This window comes from Trichosurus vulpecula, chromosome 3, assembly GCF_011100635.1.
Source record: "Trichosurus vulpecula isolate mTriVul1 chromosome 3, mTriVul1.pri, whole genome shotgun sequence".
In the NCBI taxonomy this organism is placed as follows: Eukaryota; Metazoa; Chordata; class Mammalia; order Diprotodontia; family Phalangeridae; genus Trichosurus; species Trichosurus vulpecula.
The window spans coordinates 132,563,374-132,587,096 of record NC_050575.1 but is presented as its reverse complement, the minus strand read 5'-3'; the positions used below and the strand labels follow the sequence as shown (position 1 = coordinate 132,587,096).

The 23,723-nt window shown below is 40.5% G+C and overlaps 1 protein-coding gene across 1 annotated transcript in view; it reads right to left on the bottom strand.

The window, feature by feature from the left end:
• The window catches only part of RALGPS1 (Ral GEF with PH domain and SH3 binding motif 1), a 573,263-nt gene that overhangs the window by 135,043 nt on the left and 414,497 nt on the right, over positions 1 to 23,723 (bottom strand). Inside the window, exons 10-11 of the mRNA XM_036750307.1 lie at positions 12,496 to 12,633; positions 4,053 to 4,146 (exon numbers count right to left, since the gene is read on the bottom strand). Of these exons, the coding sequence (XP_036606202.1) occupies positions 4,053 to 4,146; positions 12,496 to 12,633 (232 nt within the window). The remainder of the gene's footprint in view (positions 1 to 4,052; positions 4,147 to 12,495; positions 12,634 to 23,723) is intronic.

The following is a 23,723-nucleotide window of genomic DNA, read 5'->3' as shown; positions in this document are numbered from 1 at the left end:
AGAAAAAGTGAGATAAGCCCCAAGGAGAGGTCTAGGCAAAGTGCTGGCATAAATTAGAGATTCCAATTACTGAGAGAGTGCAGTTGGAATTTTCGGGAGGGCTTCCTGAAGGGGGAGGCAGCTAGGCTGGATCTTCCAGGAAGCAAAGTAATTCAGTGGATGGACATGCTTAGGAGTTCAGATCAGGCTGGTGTGTGTGTGTGGGGGGGGGGCAAAGGTATGGAGATAAGAAAAGGTAGAACAAGAATGAAAGACAGAATAACATCCGGCTTGACAAAACACAGACTATATGAAGGGGAACAGTATGAAATAAGGCTGGATAGACAGACTGAGTTACATTATGGAAGGCCTTGAATGACAGAGTCAGGAGTTTACATTTACATTTTATTCAGCACACACTAGGGTGTCATTGAAGATTTTAAGTTATTTAAGATCTGTGCTCTTAGAATTACGATGTTAGACCAATGATAAAATATTATATTATAAGTCCTCCTACTCACAAATAAACTTTTCAGAAAAGGACCCTTACCACTGGTATATTATAAAATGCAAAGATAAGGTTTTTTATAATCACATCTTGCAAAGAGATTGTGGACCTCGTAAAATATCAGGGCTATTTGAATGTTACTTATATTAATGGAATGAGAAAGAGGTTGCAGTTGACAGGAACGGTTTCTCTCCTGGAAGCAATCTTGTTAGGATGGGTAGATTAGGGAATTTTAATGTTAGAAGTTGAATAGAAAGAATATTTGTCCTAGAGTCAGAAGATGTGGTTTCAGATTCTAGCTCTGATACTGATTAGCTATATGATCTTGGGCAAATCACTCTATGGAATTTCAGCTTTATTTTTTTAATCTATAAAATGGGGTCATAATACTCATGTAGGAGGTGAGACAATTCTGGTTCTTGGGGAAAGTAGGGCAAAGGTCACCAGCTACTCCAACTCTATCTAATGCTTTCAGTCTTGCTCCCCAAGTTAATTTCAATGGCAAATGGGCATTATAGAGATTGAAAAGGCACCCCCCCCAATCCTAGCCTCACCTAGCTCCTTTGTAATTTTGATAAGTGGAATTCCCAAGAAAATTTGAAGGGGAGCTGGTCTAGCAAATTACTGGGCATTTCTTGTCCTTGTTCTCCCATAATCGACGACAGGGGATTCAACCTATGTGCTAGTGGCATTGTTTTAGATTTTTTGAGATTACATGGACACCACGGACACAAACTGAAAGAGCACTGGCTCAAAAGTCAGAGGATCCAGGTTCAAATCCCCTCGTTGACATTTACTGCCTGGGTGACCTTTGGCAAATCCTTTAACCTCACTGGGCTTTAGCTTCCTCATCTTTAAATGAGGGGGTTGAAGTGGATGGCCTCCAAAGTCCCTCCCAGCTCTAGAGTTGTGATCTAATCATCTGTCACCTCTTCCTTGTGTTACATGACCAGACCTCCTCCTGTTCCAGTTGGGCTTCTTTTTGATAATACATCTTCTGGCACCCAGTTTTTTGCTGGTAATGTGCTACCCCTACCATGCATCTCTCCATTGCCTCTTTCTTTTTCTTTTCTCTCTCTCTCTCTCTCTCTCTCTCTCTCTCTCTCTCTCTCTCTCTCTCTCTCAAAACCTTAAATCCAGTTCACTCTGAAGCTCATAGATTGGACCACAATAGGTCCCTGCCCAAGTTCCACTTAATAGCTGTATTTTGGGACCTCTTGCCTTAGAGTGAAATGTCAATGGTAACTGTTTCTCTTTGAAACAGCAACCCTGAGGCTCTCCCTCTCCCAGCTTGATTTTTTCTTCTTTTTCTCTGATTAAAGGGGCCATCCCTTGACTCACTTCTTAAAGAGGCCTATTCACTGAATGGGCCTTACTTCATTCTAAGTGAGTACATGTAAAGCCTTAGCCTAAAAGGGCCAGGGTCTCCCATTGCATCCTGGGCCATCTCCAGTCGTCCTGATCAATATCAGGCCACGGGACCCAGATGGCTCTAGAGGAGAAAGTGAGGCTGGTGACCTTGCACAGCCCTCCCTCACTCAAATAAAAGTCAACCGCAAGTCGTCTCATTTCCCTGATATCATGGTCCTCTTTGAAAATGAAGGACAAACACAATACAAGCATTGTCTTTGGAGTAGTGATCTGCAACTGTAATGCTTTGGAGACAGTTATTACATGATTCACAGTCATATTGCATCACAGGAGAAGAATATTGGTATTAAAAAGATGGTCCTTTCATTCAAGAAGAAGCTTGAGCTATTTTAAAAAAAAGTCATGCACAATTTCTCAAATGCAATCTGGTATACTTTCTTCCTCCTATTCAATTCTAGGTCCAATTCATTGTCCATTTTGAATATCCAGCCAAGATCTATGCATTGATTGAGCAGCTCTATGGACTGTCCATCCAACTGTGTACCATAGTTCATTACTGTAGTTTTTTGAGACTTAAAATACATTGGCAAAAGAGGCAGACTGGGCTGTGAATGTTGAAAGCAAGAAACCTTTGTGTGTGTGTGTGTGTGTGTGTGTGTGTGTGTGGCAGGGTGGGGGGAGGATAGGGAAAGTGCATTTTAACTCACACAAGGAAAGGCAATCACATAGATAGGCAGATTCCATATTAGTAACCCATGTACAGTATTTTGACATTTGCAAAGCCCTGACCTTACAACTCTGTGAGGTAAGCATTACAAATATCATTATTCCCATTTAACACATAAGAAAACTGAGGCTCACAGAGGATAAGTGACTTGCCCAGACTTATACAACTAGCAAATGTCAGACCTAGAATTTGAACCCAGGTGTTCTATAAATCCAGGGCTCCTTCTACCACACCATGCTGCTTCTCATTACCACACAGAACAGTCTAACAATTAGAGCTGCACATCAGTGGTAATGAGTTCCCCACCCCTTCAGGTGTCAAAGCAGAAGCTATTAAGAATTTTGTAGTGGGGAATTTGTGTAGTGGGTAGGAGATTTTTCTTGCTCTAAGGATATTTCCAGCTCTGAAACTCTATGGTTACAAGACTTCTTAGTCACATATGCCATTAACAAGAACTCTCAGTTTCTTTTCCTTTCATGGAGCTAAGCAAGACTGAATTGAGAAGAGTTACCTTTTTCTCCTTGTTTATCCGGCTCCTTTCCCCTTTCTTTTATTCCTCTTCTGATCTCACTCCAATCCTGCTTTTCTTTTCTTTCTTTCCCTCACTCTATCTTTTTGCTAACTTAAACACTTACTTTTCAGAGCCACCTCCCCCATTACACACTATTTCTTCTAATGCTTCATCAAAGCACATATAGTTCACTAGATAAGCAATCCTATCATTGTAAATCCCAGACAACAGAGACTTCTCAAAGACCATCCAATGTCTCATCCAATGAGACCTGTCAACATACCTCACCCAGTGAGAAGACCCGAAGTATATCATGAAATGAGACAGACTAAGGTTTGTTAGCCAATGGGACACCCAGTCAAGGCAGAGCACAGAACAGACATGCAGTTTTATAGCACTGGATGATCTAAGGCATGCTAGCCAATGAAACATCTCAAACCACGTCACTTGGTGAGAAATCACAAGGTGACCCCAATGGGATAACCTCAAGTACGTATCCCCCAATACTCAAGGTGGACATCTTGAGTCATTTCACTGAATGAAACAAACCAAGATGTGTCCGTCACCCAGTGAGATATCCCAAGCTGTGTTACCCAATTAGACATTTTGAAGTGGGTTTAGAGACTAAATCCTGAGCAGTATCACCCAATGAGATCAGTATAGTAAGCTCCCTGCCTCCCACCACCTAAAACCTTAAATCATGAAAGAAAATTATTTGATGACAAAGCAACCAAATGTTTAGAGTTTAGAGTAGTTTAGAGTGTCTGCTTTCCATCTTTTCAGACTTGTTAGACCATATATATGGTTGCTCATTTGGGGACCCCTTGGTTTGAAGCTACCCCCATGTAAGAACTGAAAGGTAGTTTTGGATTGCAGCGGAATCTCTCCAGTCCTGGGGAGCCATCCCCCTGACACAAAGATCCAGCCTGGCCATCTTCTATCTGAGTCTGACTTACTTGTAATTGTCATCTTCAACAAACTTCTGAAGCTCCTCAATATAGCGAACAGACTTCAAATACTTTTGCACATGTGGTAATGTTATGAGGTGATCTGTAAAAATCAGAGAAAAATCATTCATTTCAAAAACAAAATTTGACTCAATTCCTTGAGCAAGTAGTTTAAGTGTCTACTGTGAACAAAGCTCTATGAAAGCTGCTGTAGAGACACAAAGAAAAAGAATGACACAATCCTTGCCCTCAAGGAGGTTACTATCAAATTGAGTGAAGAACTGTAATATCAATCAAGTTGGGTGTCTTTGATTGAATCTTATTAGGTGCTAAGCCCCAGGCCCAAACCCCTATCTATTAGGTGCTAAGCCTATGTGGGCATGAAACCCTCAAGGTCCTAAGGGGAGTTGCTAAGACCAGAGCCAATAATAAGAGCTTAACCTCTGGTCACTCAGATGATGTTTGATGACGGCTAAAGAGTGCATAAAAAGAGAGAACAGAGCTATTTGCTTAGGGGCTCTCACTCTTGGCGGTGTCCAGCTTGTAAGCCCGGATGTTCGGACTTTGTTAAACTCTGGTAACTGTGCATTGAGATTTGAATCAGCCAAGGTCTGTCTGTTGATGTTTGTAATTTGTTTGTATTTTCTCTGAAGTTCAGGGTGCTGGCTTTTTCCCCTGAACTAAGTGAATGATGTTTGTATGCTGGATTAAAGTAAGATTGTTAACCCCTTAACGTTGCTTTCCTTAGTAAAGCAGATGAAAAGGACCTGGGCTTGCAGTGTTCTCATTGTAGGGCTTGTGTTGGTTTTTCACCCCCACAGCAGCTGCTGGCCAGATTGTTGAAACAAGAACATGTATAAAAGTAATAGTCCTATCAGAAACTGGAGGATAGATAATTTTCACATGGGATGATAGAAAGCTAAAGAGGAAGGGTAGGGAGGAAGGTTGGTTCCATGTGCAGGTAGTATCTGCGTAGGGGCTTAAAGGAAGGGAAGGACCTGAAATGAGAAAGATTCATAATGGGGAGTAGGAGGTAGTAGTAGTGGGAAGCCACTATGGCATGGAGAGGAAAAAGGGAGGAATAATAACGAAAGATGCAAAGTAATCTATTTGGTTGTTCCTAATTGGACTTCATGCCCTTAATCTATTCCCTCTATGGTCTGTCTTCCTAGTCTGCTATGTACAACACAATCAGGGAAGCAACATGGGATAAAGTTGGTTTGACCCAGATTGTGAAGGGCATTAAACACCAGGATCAGCAACTTTATTTGGTAGAGAATGGTTCACTTACAGTTTCTGAGGAGAGGAGAGACATATACAACATAATAGGAAAATGACTCTGGAAGAAGTGTGGAGGGTAGACTATAGAGGGGATGGAGCAGAGAAATGAAGTCCAATTAGGAAGCTCTTATAATAGTCCAGGAAGGAGAAATGAAACCTGAACTAGTGTGGTAGCAATAGGAGGGTAGAACAGATGATGGATGCAGGAGATATTTCAGAGATAGAAACAACAGAATTTGGCAGTTGATTGGTTGGGGGTGGGGAGAGGACAGAGTCAAAGATGAGTTGGAGGTCTTGAGGGAACGCTTGGGAGGATGGAACGCTGTCACCAAAAGCAGAAAACATGGCAGGTGGTGTGGGGTAGAGGGAGGATGAGAAATGAGTTCACTTGCAGCTATGCTGAGTCTGTGGTAGCAGTTTTAGGTGTTTACCTGTCAGTATTCTCTTAGCTCTCTCCATGTCCATTTTTTGGCATCTTTGGTATCAGAAGGAGAGCTATTCAAGATCCCCATTTTAGGGAAAAAGTATCTCTTATTAGCCCAAGATTTCTCCCCTGCGGGGCTGATTCCACTGGACACAGTCACCTTATCCTGAGGCAATTAGCATTCCCCTTATCCATGAAGTTGGTTGTAGATGGACTCTAAGTTCTGGGTGAATCAACCTCCATGGTTTTTTTTTGGCTTTTTGGAGGGGGAGGAGGCAGGGCAATTGGGGTTAAGTGACTTGCCCAAGGTCACACAGCTAGTGTGTCAAGTGTCTGAGGCTGGATTTGAATTCAGGTCCTCCTGACTCCAGGGCCAGTGCTCCACTCATTGCACCACCTAGCTGCCCCAAGCTCCATATTTTTCAATAGGAACAAGAGGTCAGGACTCATCCACCAATGGGTCAACCACAGAAGAATCAGGAGATTTTTCTATCTATGACATCATCTTGGTATGGCACCCTGAATGCTGCCAGTACATTTAAGACCAGGGCCCCAGCAGTGATTCACAGAATGCAAGAATCTCAGCACTGTAAGGGGCCCCAGAGTTCACGTAATCATGTGATCATAACTAAACAGGCATCCTTGCTCTAATAAGTCCATTAAGTGGTCATCAGTCCGCTTGAAGATTCCCAGTGATGGGGAGCCTAATATCTCCTGAGATAGCTTATGTCACGTTTGGACAGCTTTTATTGCTGGGAAGTTTTTTCTTAATGAAATTAAAATCTGTATCTCTATATCATTGCCCATGATTCTGCTCTCTTTTGCCTAGAAGAGTGATTCTGATCCTTCTTCCATATGATGATTCAAATACTTAAAAGACAGCGATCATATCACCCCTAAGCTTTCCCTTAGTGAATACTCACTGAATGGGAAATTTCAGTGTTAAAGGGAACTCCTTCCTGGGCAAGAAACCTCCTTTTTCCATTGTAGGCCAGCACCTTCTCTAGAACTTACAGTCTTAGACAATGGATATTTATTATGAGGATTTTATTTTTGTCATTTTAAATGGTGGAAGAGTTGAGGGTGTGAAAGAGAAAATAAATGTTTATGAATTTAAAAAAATTCAATTAAATTTTAAATGATTACCTAGTGGTTAAAAAAAGATAATAGAGAATCACCTAGAATACAGAGGAGGTAAGTGACTTGCTCTGAGGATCACACTGCCAGTATGTGTCAGAATTGGGACTTCCAGGTCTTCCAGTTTTCAAGGCTAGTTCTCTATCTACTATACCAGAGGTGTAAAACTCAAGGCCATTCCCTAAGACTGAACTAGATTAAAATATCATTAGAAAATGTTTAATAAACAAAAATTCAATATGCCATAGATAATGTTAATTTGTGGTTTTCTAAGTCACTGTGTGGCAGGTATATGTTTCTATTTGAATTGGATACCGCTGCACTATGCCATACTCATTTTCATTTCCTCTAATCTAGGCTAAAAATCCCCTGTTCATAGGATCCTTGGATTTAGCAGGAAGAGACTTGAGAAGTCACTTAATCCTCCCTCTAATTTGACAGATGAGGAAATTGGGGCTCAAGTAGGGTGTTGTGACTTGCTCAAGGTCCCCCAGGTGGCAGAGCTCCCAAGTTTTCAGCCTAGACTTCTAGATCTTCCACATGTCCTGGGCTCTGGTTCTCTCCTTAAGTTGGTCACCTCTTCTGGATGAGCTCCAGCTCATCCATGTCCTTCCTAAGATATGGGGCAAAGAACTGACCATGATACCCGGCAGAGGCAGAGACAATGCCTGTCCAGGGCATTGGTCAGTGGGACATGACCACTTGGCTTCTACTGGGACAGATTAAAATGACATCATATTTTTAGCTGCCATATCACACTGTTGACTTGTGTTGATTGTATATTGTCAGGCAACTAGGTAGCTCAGTGGCTATGGAGCTGGGCCTTGGAGTCAGGAGGACCTAAGCTCAAATCTAGTCTCAGATACTTCCTAGATGTGTCATCCTGGACAATTCACTTAACCTCTGCCTGTCTCTGTTTCCTCAACTGTAAGAAGGGGATAAGAACAGCACCTACCTTACATGGTTGTCATGAGAATCAATCGAGTTAATATTTGCAAAGTGCTTGGCACAGTGCCTAGCCCCATTTCTGCCACCCTATACTTGTGAACTGTATGCACAGGTACCTCATCTTTGGGGATATGTCCTTGAAAGGAGGTCTGGGCTTACATGAACGGATGCTGAGTGACGTGAGCAGAACCAGGAGAACATTGTACACAGCAACAGCAACAGTGTGTGGTGATCAACTATGACTGACTCCGCTCTTCTCAGCGACGCAAGGATCTAAGACAGCTCCAAAAGACTCGTGATGGACAATGCCATCCACATGCAGAGAAAGAACTCCGGAGTGTGAATGCAGATCGAAGCAGACTGTTTTCTTTCTTTTTTTGTTTTTGTTTTTTTCTTTCTCGTGTTTTTTCTCTTTAGTTCTGATTCTTCTTTCACAACATGACTAAGGTAGAAATATGTTTAATATGATTCTACACGTATAGCCTATATCAGATTGCTTGCTGTCTTGGGGAGGGGGAAAGAGAGGGAGGGAAAAAGAATTTGGAACTCAAAATCTTATAAAAGTGAATGTTGAAAACTATCTTTATACATAATCGGAAAAGATAATATACTATTAAGTGGACAAAAAAAGGAGGTCTGGGGAGGGACTGAGGCCCAGGTCTATACCTAACTGGTATAGATTCACTCTTATTTGCTTTCTGAGACACAGGAAAGACCATTTAGGGGACACTATTGATTGGGATCAATGAAAAGTACTCTTTAATGAATTATCAAATAAAAAAGCCAAGGACATACTTTCTAAAAATAAGTTATAATCATACATTTAAAAAAAACAAGTCAATTTACCAATTAAAAAATCTTCAAGTTTTTGCTATTTACTAGCTATGGAGATATCTTTGGGGCAGCTAGGTGGCACAGTAGATAGAGCTCTGGGCCTAGAATTCTCTTTGTAAGTTCGAATCCAGCCTCGGACACTTACTGGCTGTGTGACCCTGGGCAAGTCACTTGACCTTGTTTGCTTCAGTTTTCTCATCTGTAAAATGAGTTGGAGAAGGAAATATCAAACTACTCAGTATCCTTGCCAAGAAAACCCCAAATGGGGTCACAGGGACTCAGCCATGACTGAAATGACTCATTAGAGACACCTTTGCAATTAACGTTGAAATATGTCACCAAAGCTAGGGACTACAGTCTTGGGCAAAGGGCGGTATATTGTACTGGAAAGGATACCAGACTTGGACTCCTTGAGGGCAGGGAATATGTTTGGCTTTTCTTTATATCCCCAGCACTTAGAGAATGCCTGGTACATAGCAGGAATGGTAGGTGCATCAGAAATGTTTATTGACTGACTGAATGACTCACGAGCCCTGTGTTCAGCCCCATCAGTTATTAGCTACAAGAAAATCACCTTAGTTCTGAGCTTCATTTTAACCCAGTGGCTACAATGTTGAGCCTGGAGTCAGAAAGACCTGAGTTCAAATCTGGCCTTCGACACGTACTAGCTATGTGACCCTGGGCAAGTCATTTAACTTCTGTCTGCCTCAGTTTCTCCTCTGTAAAATGGGGATAATAATAGTGGCACCCAGGGTTGTTCTGATATCTGTGGAGCACTCAGAATGGTACCAGTGCATAGTAAGCTGTTACTTTCCTTCTTCCCCTACTCTGTCAAATGGGGACAATGGGATTGGAAATAGCTATTTCACAGGGCTGCTGAGAGACAAATAAGACAATGGGTATAAAAATGCTTTGGGACCAGATATACAGTGTTATTTTTAGAGATCTCAACAACTTCACTATTGGACTATTTGTTTATTTAAAAAAATTAAATAAAACTTGTCCCCAAAGTCCTGGTATTGAAAATGCTGCTGTTTAGAACATTTGCTTCAAAGGACTGAGAGTTTTGTATTTTCTTGCTGGCACAGGCTGTACTGAATCCATTTCTCAGGCAATCATAGTGATCCTCTGAATTGAAGAATAAACATGAGCCATATAACTTTAGTTTAACTGTCCAATTTGACGGCCTTCATAGGGAAGGCAACAACCACTCTTTGGGATCTATGCTTATTATATAATCTAGGTCCTCCCCTACCTCTTGCAGGCTTCTCCTCAGAGTCTTCACATTAGACTTAAGCACCATACTCAACACTACATTCCTCATTTGCTAATTTTCTTCTTGTACCCAGAATTTTCTAATGTTAGAGTCAGGCAAGTCCCTAAGGCTAAATTACAGAGCAGGTGTCAATCAGCATTGGGAAGGGGAGTTTCCCCACCAGGAGTTCGTTCTGCTAATGAAAGCACTGGCTGGGGCCCTCTATTAGGAGTGTATTGAAAGCAGCTTGAAAGATCTCAGGAGACCCTGATCGCTAAATTTTTGGTGCAAGCATTTACATCTTGGAAATGGACAAACTCTACAAATCAGGGCTTGATTTATTGCTTTGCTGATTGACTAGACCTAAGAAAGGGATGGATAAAAGGTTAATAATAGAGATCTAACTTCAAGGGTGTTGTGTGTACATTTTTTTGCAGAGAGCTGCATACCCATCATACCCCTGCCCTACCTCAACCTCCATGCCTCCTCCCCCACAATCAATTTTAAAAGCTCACATCCTTAATTGCTTTTTAAAATTAAAGATTCTTCCAAAAACAATTCTGGCACTAACTAAAAACAAATAACCAAATAAAGAGGTTATTAGGCTTAACAGTAGGGAGTAGGTAAAGTTGCTATATAAATCCAAATTAATTAATATCATTATTATTGGGTTTTGCTAGGGATATATCATGTTGTGAAGCAAACTAAAATTATTAAGGGGATTCCTGCGCAGGCAGAGATTGGACTAGATGACCTTCAAGAATGATTTTACTGACATTCTGGGACTCTGCAATCCTGTCCTTTCCAGCTCCAACATTCTATTTTTGTGTTCTAACATTCTATGTCTTAAGGCCCTTTCTAACTCTAGCCTTGTATGTTCCATGTTCTAATCCTCTAATGTTGCAGGGGCCCTTCCAGCTCTAACATTCTATGATCCCATGAGGCTGTGCATATTCCATTTATAAAAAGGTAGGATTCTATTAATAAGTTTTAAAATAGGAAAGTTATATAGGAAAAGAAGCTATGAGTAAGTTTCTTGAAGGAAAATGAAGGCTAGGTTTCTATTGCACCAAAGTGATCATGGAATCATAGACTCTTAAAGACATACTGGATCTCAGAGGGAAAGGAGTCCAATCACTACCTAAGTGGAAATCCCCTGTAAAATTCCTGAGAAGTATTCATCTAGCTTTCACTTGAAGTCCTCCTCCCCCTTCCTCCAGGGCCTTTCTGTCTGCTTTTGGAGCACTCTAATTGTTAGAAAGGCTTTTCTAACAATTATAATGAATGGAAATCTGCCTTTCCACAATTTCCAAAGACCTGTTCTCTTTGGAATCAAACAGAGCAAGTTCTAATCTTCTCCATTACAGCCCTTCGGAATCTGAAGAAAGACATCATGTCTCTCCTAAGCCTTCTTTCCTCCAGACTAACTAACCTTCATTGTTTTAACCAGTTTACCTACGGTAAGGTTTCCTGTCCTTTCACACCCCCTGGACTAATTCCAGTTTGTCAATGCCCATTCTAAAATGTGGCACCAGAGCTGACCACAACACTCCAGATGAATGACCAGAGGAAGGACAGCAGGACTGGTGCCTGCCTTGCCAGTTTCCCTAAGTAATGTTCCTCAGATGGGTCAGTTTATTTCCTAAATCTCAAATGAAGTTTGGAGATCCCAGCATGGCTCTTAATATGAGTTAAATCAAGTCTTTCCCCTCATTCTTTACTTCCAGACACATATTCTTGGATTATTTTGTGTCTAACTAAAGTCCTCTAGAACAAGATATCAAATGTTAATAGAATAACATCTGGGATGTTGGGGAAATGGATACACTGGTTCAAACACCCACTAAGCTTGGGTCCAAACACTTCACTGGTGGTTGCTATGGTGAGGTAAGAAGGGAGAGGCAGACCAAGTTCTGCTATTTGGAAGACAATCACTTCCCATGAACTTCACCTCTGGGTTAGACCTTAGCAATCATATATCCAACCCCCTCACTTTCAGGTAGGGAAACGGGGGCCTGGAGAACAAAAGGTTATATATCTAGCAAGGGGTGAGCCAAGATTCCAATCTGGGTTTTCTGTCTCCAAATCTAGTTCTCTTTCCACTGAACTGCAATGTCTCTATGTTCCATGATGTCATGGATATAACCATGGAAGGAAGCAGAGGAGTGAAACTGGCAGCAGTAACTTCTTCTTGGCTTTTTTTATGAATTCCTACAGCATCTGTTTCCATTATTAAAATGAAGATTTATATTGGGTGGGGAAATGAGGAGAGATGTATATTTGACTGGGATTCAGGAGACCTGCTTGAGTTCAAATCCTAGCTTTGCCATTTATTATGTATATGATCCTAGTACCTCAATTCCCTCATCTGTAAAATGGGGGTATTCTCTCCCTCACAGAATTGTTGTAGGGAAAGTGCTTTGTAAACCTTAGAGCTTTATAGAAATATGAGTAGTGATAATGATGATGAAGAAGAAGAAAGTGGTTATGGGACCTAAAGATTTCTGGACAAACTTTTTACTGGACTGTTCTGGAGAAAAGAGGCTACTGTTTTGATATATTAAATTACTAACCATAGCTACAGGAGACTTGTAAATCAGCTATTATTCGCAGAATATTGTTCATCTGATTAGATCTTTGTTCATTTTCCATGATGCTTCCTGAAGCTGGGTATGCAGAATCAATGTAGATTAAATCCAGAAGATAAATTCCTGAAATGACAGCCAAAATAAGAACATGAAGTGAGCTACCTTCAGTGCAAAGGGAAATGACATTATGGACAGAAATAGAAGCAAACAAACTTTCCTTGCCTGTCTTCCTCCCTCCCCCCTCCCTGCCCAACAGTTCTAAAATGCATGCATGACATGGTTCAAATGTTATGGGAGGACTGGGACTTCAGTTCTAATGGCCAGTTCTCATTTTGTCCATAAACTGGTCAACTGCAAGACAAGTATCTAGGCAGCACTAAAAATCAACACCTGCTAAAAATGTTGACCAAATTTTAAGTTTATTAAGTTTGAAGTGAAAAAATTGAGCTTGGACCCAACTGAGAAATGTCAGGAAATTTCATCAACCCATGAAAATTGATTTATTGCCTAGGCTTTGCTAAATTTATGTAAAAGTACAACATTTTTTGGAGTTTGAATGTCAGAATCACTCACTCATTCATTCACTTGTTTGCTCATTCAACAAGTATTTATTGAATACCTAAAATATGCAAAGCCTTGTGTTGGGTACAGTGGGGCATATATCCAAATCTGGACATGATATAGTCCATTCCCTCAAGGTGCTGACATACTGATACTACATAGACTCCTTTGATAGGTCAATGGATTTGTGATTTCAGCAATGTGTGAGTTCCCCTACACACCTTCTTGTCCAATGTGATTCTTGTCTATGACTTTCCCTAAAATCCTCCATAGTGGAGCTATCCAACATGCTGGATGCCTTCCTTGACATCCTTTACTATTTCACAGATACCAGTGAGGCACTTATGATGTATATCTCTAATGCTTCATGCTTGACCCCTGACCAACCTATGTACTTTTCTAGTCACACATGATTCCCTGATGATACCTTTCTTATTGAGTTATTATATACTTAACATCCATAACACATCCTGGCAATAAAATAAAATATAGGGCAAGTCTCCAAATAAAAAAACAAAATGTGAAATATTGACATTTTGATTAAAAAATAGCTTCTGCTTAACAAAATAAAGATACATGTGGTCTATGTATAAAGTGAGTCAATGTATGTAAAATGCTTTGTGAATCTTAGTAAATAAATGTCAGTGATTATTACTATCATTCCTGTACCATCTGTATCCTAACAAAACTCTATGGTCTTTTATTTTTTTAAAACAATATAGTGTAAACTGCCCTTTGTATCGTTATATAGATCACAGACTCATAAAGCTAGAAGTAACCTCTGAGATCATCTGGTCCAGCCCCTTCATCAGAGATTGGATTTGAACTCAAATCCCCTGACTTTGGAGTCAGTTCACTTTGCCCTGTGCTATCCTGCCTCTCCTAAGACACCATTTCCACATGATTCTTTTTCTATTCCCTTGGATTCTTCATATGTGTCCTCTTTATAGCATCACAATTCTCTATTATATAGATATACCATAATTTAATCAGTTATTCCCCAATCATTAGATATTGTCCTCATTTTCATTATTATAAATAAAGCAACTATATGTATTTTGGGGGGCATCTAAGTGGCACAGTGGATAGAGTGCCAGGCCTGGAGTCAAAAAGACCTGAGTTCAAATCCAGCCTCGGACACTTACTTGCTGTGTGACCCTGAGCAAGTCACTAAACCCTGTCTGCTTCAGATTCCTCCTCTGTAAAATGAAATGGAAAAGGAAATAGCAAATCACTGCAGTATCTTTGCCAAGAAAAACCCAAATGGGGTCACAAAGAGTCAGGCATACCTAAACAACAAATCATCATCAATATCATTTAGGGTAGCCAGGTGGTACAGTAGATAGAGTGCCAGGACTGAAGTAAGGAGGACTTTCTGAGTTCAAATCTGGTTTTATACACTTACTAGCTATGTGACCCTGGGCAAGTCATTTAACTCTGCTTGCCTCAGTTTCTCTCCTATAAAATGGGCTGGAAAAGGAAATGGCAAACCACTCCAGTATCTTTGCCAAGAAAATATTCAAATGGGGTCAGGAAGAGTTGGATACAACTAAACTGACTGAAAAACAAATACGTATTTTGCAGAGGTAGACTTTTTTGTTCAGTTAAAAAAATATTGTTTTTAAATGAACAAAATCTATTTCTTCCTTTCTTCCATCTCCCTCTGTATGAAAAAAAAGAAAAACAAAACCTTTGTAAGAAATATACATAGCCAAGCAATATAAATTCCTGTATTGGTCATGTCCGGGAAAAAATGCATCTCAGTCTGTACCCCAATTCCATCATCTCTCTGTCAGGAGGGAAGTAGTAATGTGTCATCCAGAGTTCTCTGGATTGTGGTTAATTATTGCATAAGTCAGAATTCTAAGGTCTTTTAAAGTCGTTTGTCTTTAAAGTTTTGTTTTTGTATGAGTCATTCTCCTTATTCTGCTCACTTTACTCTGTATCACTTCATCCAAGTCTTTCTAAGTTTCTCTGAAACCATCCCCTTCATCATTTCTTAAAACACAACAGTATTTCATTATACTGTACCATAATTTGTTTAGCCATTCTCCAACTGATGGGCCCCTCCTTATTTTCTAGTTCTTTGCTACCATAAAAAAGAGCTGCTATAAATATTTTTGTATATATCTATCCTTTTCCTCTTTCTTTGATCATTTTGGGGTCCTTTTTTGTTCTTCTAGTAATATATTTAGAATATAATCCAAGCAATAGGATCATCAGTTTTGTGACTTCTACTTATATATTGCCAGCTTGTTTTCCAAAAATTGCAATTTTAAGAGTTCCATCAATAATGTAGGGGAGTGTCTAGATTTCTATAGCTCTATCAGCACTGGATTTTTATCTTTTTTTTGCCATTTATGCCAATTTGATGGGTGCAAGATGGTGTCTTAAATATTGTACTGATGTACTTTTTTATTTATTAAGAAATTTGAACAGCTTCTCACACTGTCAATAAAAATTTCTATTTTTTGTCTTTGAAAGTTGGACGTGTCATACCACCATACTGACTGGGTCTACTACATGCTACATTCTCAACTGAGTCCTCACTGTTGCACAGGAAAACTTTTGTTCTTCTCTGATTGACTCTATTCCACCCTCCTTAAAGGCTATTACAAACTTTCTTTTTTAATTCCTCCTTCCCTCCACCCCCTTCACCCCCAGTAGAAGTCCTTGATTCCTATTTTAGTTGGAAAACAGAGTCCATCTGCTATCATCTTCCTGCTGTACTCCAGAGTTGATAATTCTTCTAAGACTTTACATGTTCTCTTTTATTCCTGTTTCTAAAGAAAAGGAGGCTATTCTCTTTGCTAAGGGAGAACATGGCTAGGATGTGAATCTATAACCAGAGCAATATGAAAGTGCAGAATATCAAAGCTGGAAGGAGCCGTAGACATCTTCAGTCAGTCATTCAGTCAAGCTTCCAGTACATTGAAGTCACTGTGCTGGGAATACAGATAAAGGCAAACACAATCTTTGCTTTCACATGAGCTCATATTCTAATGAGAGAGAGAACATGAAAATGGCTACAAACATACATAAGACACAGAGCATAGATGAAAGGAAATCTCAGAGGGAAGCTGCTACCAGTAGAAGTATTGCAGAAAGTGAAATTTGGCTTAAGCCTTGGAGGAAGCCAGAGAAGCTAAGAGGCTTATGTAAAGAAGAAGAACATTACAGGCTTTGTGCAGAGATGGGAAATGGAATGTTGTATGAGAGAAACAAGAAGTAGCAGGGCAGTTAACTTAATGATGGAGTATGTAGAGGAGAATTAAGTGTAATAAAACTGGACAAGTGGTTGTATGAAGAGCTTTTTTATGCCAAACAGAGGGACTTTTATATTTGATCATAGAGGTAATAGTCAGTGACTGAAGTTTATTGAGTAGGGAAAGGTGACATCTATGCTTTAGGAAAATCATTTTGTCAGCTCAATAGATAATGATTTGGAGTAGAAAGAGAAGAGGCAGGAAGGCCAATGTGAAGGCTATTTAATACTCCAGGTGGGAGGTCATGAGGGCCTGATTGAAGATAGCAGCTATGGGAGTTGAGAGAAGAGGATGTATAAGAGGGATGTTGGGAAGGTAGAAATAATGAAATTTGGCAATGGATTAGATATGTGGGGTGAGTAGAAGTATGCAGTTAAGGATAACATGGAGGTTGTGAGCTTAAGTGACTGAGTGGGTGGCAGAGCCTTCAACAGTAATAGCGAAATTAGGAAGAGGGGATAGTTTGGAGAGTCGGATAATGAGTTATATTTTGGGCATGTTGAGTGTGAAATATATTGGAATCTAGCTCTAGATGTCCAAAAAGCAGTCGGTGGTACAGGATTAGAGGTTAGGAAAGAGTCTAGGGCTAGATATGTAGTTTTATTCTAGTCTTATCCCTATCTGAACTGTGAGCACATTCTATAATATTTCTGAAAAGTGGTTTTCTAGCTACAGTTTTCATATATAAGTGGTATGAGAACTCGTTACCCATCATTTCACCCCATTCTACTCTTGGAAGTTTTTCCTTATATCAAGCTGAAATATACTTCTCTGCCCCTTGGACCCACTGGCTGTAGTTCTGGAGCCAATCAAAAGAAGTGTAAGCCTGATTCTATATGATGCCTTTCAAGTATTCAAAGTCAGATATACTGTATCTCTCTAAAGTCTTTTCTTTTCCAAGCTAAACAAATCCCAGTTCCTTCAACTCATGTTTGGATGGTACAGTCTTCAGCACCCATTCCATCCTGATCACCTTCCTTGGGATGTGCCCAAGCTTGTTAATGGTGCTGGCATTGTTGGGCCATGACTCTACCCACAAGCCAGCTTGGTTTGGAGTTCCTCTAGGGAAGGGGCAAGTACCCATTTCACTGTGAAGAAAGACTGCAAGGACACAGTACAGCCTGGAGGGGCTTTCTGTTTCTCAGAAAAGCACCCATAATTCCAGGTCACAAAGCAAGAAGCTAAGAGGTTCCCAGCAGCTCAGTCTAGAGGTGGGGGGGTGGGGAGAAGGGAATCATTCCAATTTCTCTTCCTCTTTGCATTACTTTATTTCTGACTGGATATTGAGGATTTCAACCGTTGGCCCTCAAACTCCTGTCTCACTTCTCCCCTTCATACAAACACACAGAGACTCATATATAACTGTAATTCCCGAAGAAAACTTTGAATTTCTGTGAATGATGTGGGTTCCTCAATTGAGATGCTACTAATCATTCTTTGGTGGTGACCTTGGGTTTCTTAAGACTAGACCAGAAGAGACAACAGAGGCTCTGTTTGTTCCTACCAAGATGGAAAAGATTTGAGTATAGGCCTGGCAACAGACTGCATCTGTCATCCAACAACCAGACGAGCTAAATGGAGAGAGGATAAACACCAGAGGGTTGGCCATTGGGTGATGAATTCTTTTGGCTGCAGTAACTCATGAAGACAGCCTACTAAGAGGCTGTGAGCTGCCTCTGTGGAGGGAGTACGTACCCACACAGATCAAATCTAGGATCTTTCAAGCAGTGAAGTGAATACAAACAGACTAACCCCCATTCCGGGCCTATTTCTCTGATAAGCAAATAAAACTCCCACAAACACTCAAGACCATCTAGATTCTTAAATGTCTAGAGTAATTCACCATTTACTGCTCTGCTCCCAGGCCATAACCTAAATCCCTAATCTTTACCAGCTATCCCCCAAATGCAAGGCCAGAACTCCAAAGGTGTTTGTACCAGAGAGTTGGCACGTATCAACATAAATGGACCACTACTGATAGGAAAAAAAGCAAAGTCTCTATTGACGATCAGCCAGTAGCATGACTTTTAATATAATTCTTCATAGAATGTGGAATAATCATGATGACAGCTGACATACAGTACTTGAAGTTTATAAAGTTTTATACATACCTTCTCTCAGCTGGAAGGGACTTTTGACAGTGGATTTATAGCTCCAGAAAGGACCTTAGATATTACCTAGTCCAACTAAGATCATTAAGGGAGCACTGAGAGTTAGGAGCCAGGGAACCCTTGGATATGGCTTTATACCCAACTCTGTCTCATTTTATGGTGTAGATAAATTAGGAGCCTGGCGAAATTCAGTAAGTGCTATAGATTGATAACCATGGTTTTCAGTTCAAGGATGTCATTGTATAAAGACAGGCTGTCTTGAATATATACAGTTTCTCTCTCTCTCTCTCTCTTTCTCTCTCTCTCTCTCTCTCTCTCTCTCCACATGTGTGTGTATGTATGTATGCATGTTTCCCTTACATATTAGCAGCCATCTAGGACCAGCTGGTAATCACAGGACTATTTCTTCCCTCACCACTATTATTTCTTTGGATTTCTCTCCCTTCTGTTCTGTACCTTCCCTTTCTCCACTGATTGGATGTGGCAGCCCTGAACAGCCTCAAACTAGATGTCTCACAAGCATCAAACTCAGCATTTCAAAAATGGAACTCATCATCCATCCTTCCCCAAATCTTGCCCTCTTCTCCACTTCCCTATTAGGAATGACAATGCTGCCATCCTCCCAGTCACCCAGCCTCACAGCTTGTCATTTTCAATTATTCATTATCACTTACCAAATGTATCCAAATCATTGCTAAATCTTATTGTTTCTACCTTCACAACACCTCTCACATATGTCCCCATCTCGCAATTTATGCAGCATCATCCTGGTTTAAATTCTCCTTACCTCTCAACTGGACTATTGCAATAGGCTTCTAATTTTTCTCCCTTTTATAAGTCTCTTACTGTTGCAATATATCTTCCCACTCAGCTGTCAAAGTGCTTTCCTAAAACACAGGTATGACCTGGTCACCCTCTTTCTCCCAACTTCCTTGAGAAATATTAGTCATTCCCTATTACCTCCGGGATAAATACAAGTTCTCTTTTTGGCATTTAAAACTCTTCACAACCTGCTGTCTTCCTACTTTTCCAAGATTCTTAAATGCCCTTTCCCCCCATATTTGACTATTCAGCTGTACTGCCCTACTTGCTGGTCTTCACATGTGATACTCCATTTCCCATCTCTGACCCTTTGCACTGACTGTCCCCCATGCCTGGAAGGCCCTACCCCCTTACCTATTTCTCCTTGGCTTCCTATAAGACTCAGCTTAAATCCTACTTTCTGTAGGAGGCCTTTCCTAGTTCCTCACTACTGCTAATGCCTTCCTCTCTGAGACTGACTTCCACTTTTCTTTTTGTCTCATGTATATAACCAGTAATTTTGTCTCTTCCATTGGAATGTGAGCTTCCTGAAGGCAGTGACTGTTTTTGCCTTTCTTTTTATCTCCAATGTTAAGTAAATGCCTGGCATATAGTACACATTTGATTTTTTATTGGTTGATTGATCATCTTTCCCCAGCCTTACCTAATTCCCAGCTTTCTTGTCACCTGGGGAACTGTCCAAAGATGACGCTATGGTGGTGGGACTGAGAATGGTGATTGACAAGAAGTGAGAGAAGAGGACAGAAAACCCATTTGGCCTCATCTTCATCACCCTTTGGCTAATGGAGGAGTGGAGGAGCTTATGGGTTTTTCAAGTTCCATCCAGTCCCAGAGAGTTCTGATTTTTCTCACTCCTTACTCAAAAGCCCTCTCCAGTACCTCATGCCATGCCCCCTGCCCAGTTTCTGTGAATGTATTCCCCGGATAACCCAGGTCTTGTTTTCTTTCCAAATGTAAGTATATATGCTACTTTATCTTATTTTAAATGTAGATTAAATGACTTTTTGTGCACCTGAAGACCTATTTGGCCTATATGCACCATAGTATTTCTCCAGAGTCGAAGTGAAAGAAGAGAAGGGGGCATATATATGTATGTTTGTGTGTGTATGGGTAGATTAGGAGGAGAATTTTTGCTCCATTTATTTCTCCTTTACTAGAAGAAAACTTCATAGTTTTATGTTTGTTCCAGGGGCATAAGATTAAAGGGGAAATTGGGAGATGGCATTTTCATCTGCAGTGGGTCATGGGAGGATAGAATCCCTGAGTAGGAGCAGTAACAGGTGGTGGCTGCAAAAGGAAAGCAGCTGGGCACCTCCAGGGGCCCCCTGGGAAAATGAAGAAAGAGAGATTTATGCTGAGAGGGGTCCCCAATTTGGATCATCCCAGTGTTTTTAGGAGACATAGGATCTCAAGTTTGGATGGAGGGAGTTTCTCTGACTTGAAAACAGTCAAACAAAGATAAAAGATACGAAAGAAGTGTATGCTGATTATCTGAGAACTGATTGTTTATAGAAACCTAATCTCAAGATTCATAGCAAGGGAGCAGTCCCAGAATGACTTAAAAATCCCACCTTTGAAAAGAAGCTGAAGATGTTACATGGTATGATCTGAACAGATATGCAGTGGGGACAAAGGATGTAAGAGGAAAAGGAAATGGGACCAATGCTCAGCTTTAGGACCATTCAATGAGGGGGTTTTCCAACCTCAAAGGTGAGGAAAACATGGGATAGCTGTACATATGCAGAATATAACAGACCGTATGACAACGGGAAAGGTAGGCCAGTAAGGGATGGATCATTGGAATAGGAAGGGACAAGTATCTACATATTTGTAGATCATGGGTGGCACTTAATGGTATATGACAATTTGGTTGGGACTGTCATTCAGCCAGCTGGCATTTATTAAAGCACTTATTTTGTTGCTAGCATGGTCCCCATGGAAATTACTCCCTATTTACATTGACTACATTTTGTATTTTCTAATATGAGTACATGTTATTTCCTCCTAAATAGAGTGTATGTTCCTTGAGGGCAGGTACTGTTTTGTTTTTCTTTGTATGGCAACCATTTAGCACAGTGTTTGGCACACAATAAATGCTTAACAAAATCTAGTTGAATAAAAGAGGAGCAGGATCTCAAGATTGGAAGCACAATGAAGAAAATGTTTAATAGGGAACTGAAAGCTGAGATAAGCAAGCACATAGTAAGACAGCACCTAGCTACCTTCAGTTAATTCATATCAGCTGGCCTGGACTAATTATATTCTTGGGTACTCAAAAATCTTATAGATGTAATGCTGAACCACTGTCAGTGTTCTATGAGAAGCTGTGGCCTTTGGGGGAGGCCCCGTGAAATGGGTGCTGGCAAACACTGTCTTAGTTTGCAAAGAGGGGAAGGTGGTAAATACTGTGAACCATTAGCTGGTGAGCTTAATGTCAATTCTTGGCAAGATTCTGGAATAGATTATTAAACAGATGGTTTCTGAGCACATATAAAGAAAAGCTGTGATTGTTATGAGCCAGCATGGGTTCATTAAGAACAAATCATGCCAGACTAACCTCATTTCCTTATGTGATAGAATTAATAGACTGGTAGAATAGGGGAATGCTAAAGACATAGCACATTTCTATTTCAGCAAGACTTTTGCCAGGGACTCTCATGGTATCCTTGTGGGAAAGATGGAGAGATGTGGACCAAACAGTAATAAATACAGTTAGGTGAATTCAGAACCAAATGAATAACTGAACTCAAAGAGTTTTGGTTAATAATTAATATGGCTTAAGCCATAGATGGTATGTTTATCATATGTGGTCTCCCACGTCTGGGATATATTCCATCTTTACATCCACCTCTTAGCATCTCTGGCTCCCTTTACAACACAGCCCAGGTGCTACCTCCTACATGATGCCTTTCTTCATCCTCCTAGTTAGTATTCTTATCCTTTTAAAATTACTTTGAATAACTTTGCATATGTTTTGTATTTGCTTATCTTTGTGTGTATTGCATCCATCCAGTATAACATAAGCTCTTTGAAGACATGGGTTGGTTTTTGCTTTTGGTCTTTGTGTCTCCAGAATCTATCACAGTACCTTGCACATTAAAAATAATCCAGACCTAACAACTCCCAGAGTGAACATTCCCTCCACCAATGCAGATTAGAAACTCATCTGTAACTCAGTGTCTAAGAGAGTTGCTTTCGGCATATAGATGTAAAATGACTTGTCTACGGTCACCCAGGTAGTTTCTATCAGAATCAGGACTTGAAATAAAGATTTCCTGACTCCAGAGCTGGCCCTCTATCCACTATGCCATCCTGTCTTGCATCAGTATGATATGGTAGCCAAAAAGATAAAAATTTTATTGCTGGCTTAGTTAGCATAAGTAATAATTTGGGAAATGAGGGAGGTGATAATTCTCTCTTACTCTAAGCTTGTCAGACCCCATTTAAACTATTCTGTTTGATTTAGGAAGAATACTGAAAAGCTTTAGCTCATCCAGGGAAAGTGACAAGGTTGGTGAGGGAATGAAAAAACGGGTTGGGGTTGGATTGACTAAAGGAATTGGGGGTATACAGCCTAGAAAATAGAAGACTTTGCAGAGGAATGATAGCTGCTTTCAAATTTCAAAGGTTGTCTTTAAAAGAGATTAATTCTTTTGCATCCCAGAATGAAAAAAAATAGGGCACCTGGCTGAAAGTTATGGTGAGGCAGACTTTGGCTCAACATAGGGAAGAACTTCCTAACGTTAAAAATGGAATGGTCTGCCTTGAAAGATAGTGAGTTCCCTGACATTGAGGGTCTTTAAGTCAACACTAGACGGCTAACTCTTTCATTTGTGAACCATTGTTGGAGGAACAACATGAGAGTAAGTGGACTTAGAATCGGGACACCCAGGTCCCTAACCTGTTTCTTATGCTTAATTGCTGTGTGAACTTGGGCAAATCACTTCATGTCTCTAAGCCTCCAAGCCTCAGTTCCCTCTTCTGTAAAAGAGGGATACTTGTGCTCCTTAGTCTCTGCTATGTTATTATTAAAGTAGCCCAGAACTATTTTTCATGAGTTAATAGGATGAAGAAGTAGCTTGCTTCTGGTATTATATAACTGAAAAGTAGTGCCAACTGCCCTTTGCATAGTCTATATAGGCACATGCAAATGACATGTCATAACGGCACAAAGCCACAAATGTGTTTTTCTGCTGTTTGTTTGTGTGTGTGTGTGTGTGTGTGTGTGTGTGTATGTGTTATGTACTATATAGGATGCCTGGAAAATTCCAAGGCGGGGCTCCCGTTTTTTCTGCAGGGACCTCTGTGTCCACACAGCTTCTTGGCCAGATCTCATGTGAGGACATCATGTCCACAGCCCACATCTGCCCTCCTTCTGAAGTAAAAAACAGTGCAGGTGAGTGATTAATGACATGAATTAGGACAGAAATACAAACAGGGGCAACAGGCTTCA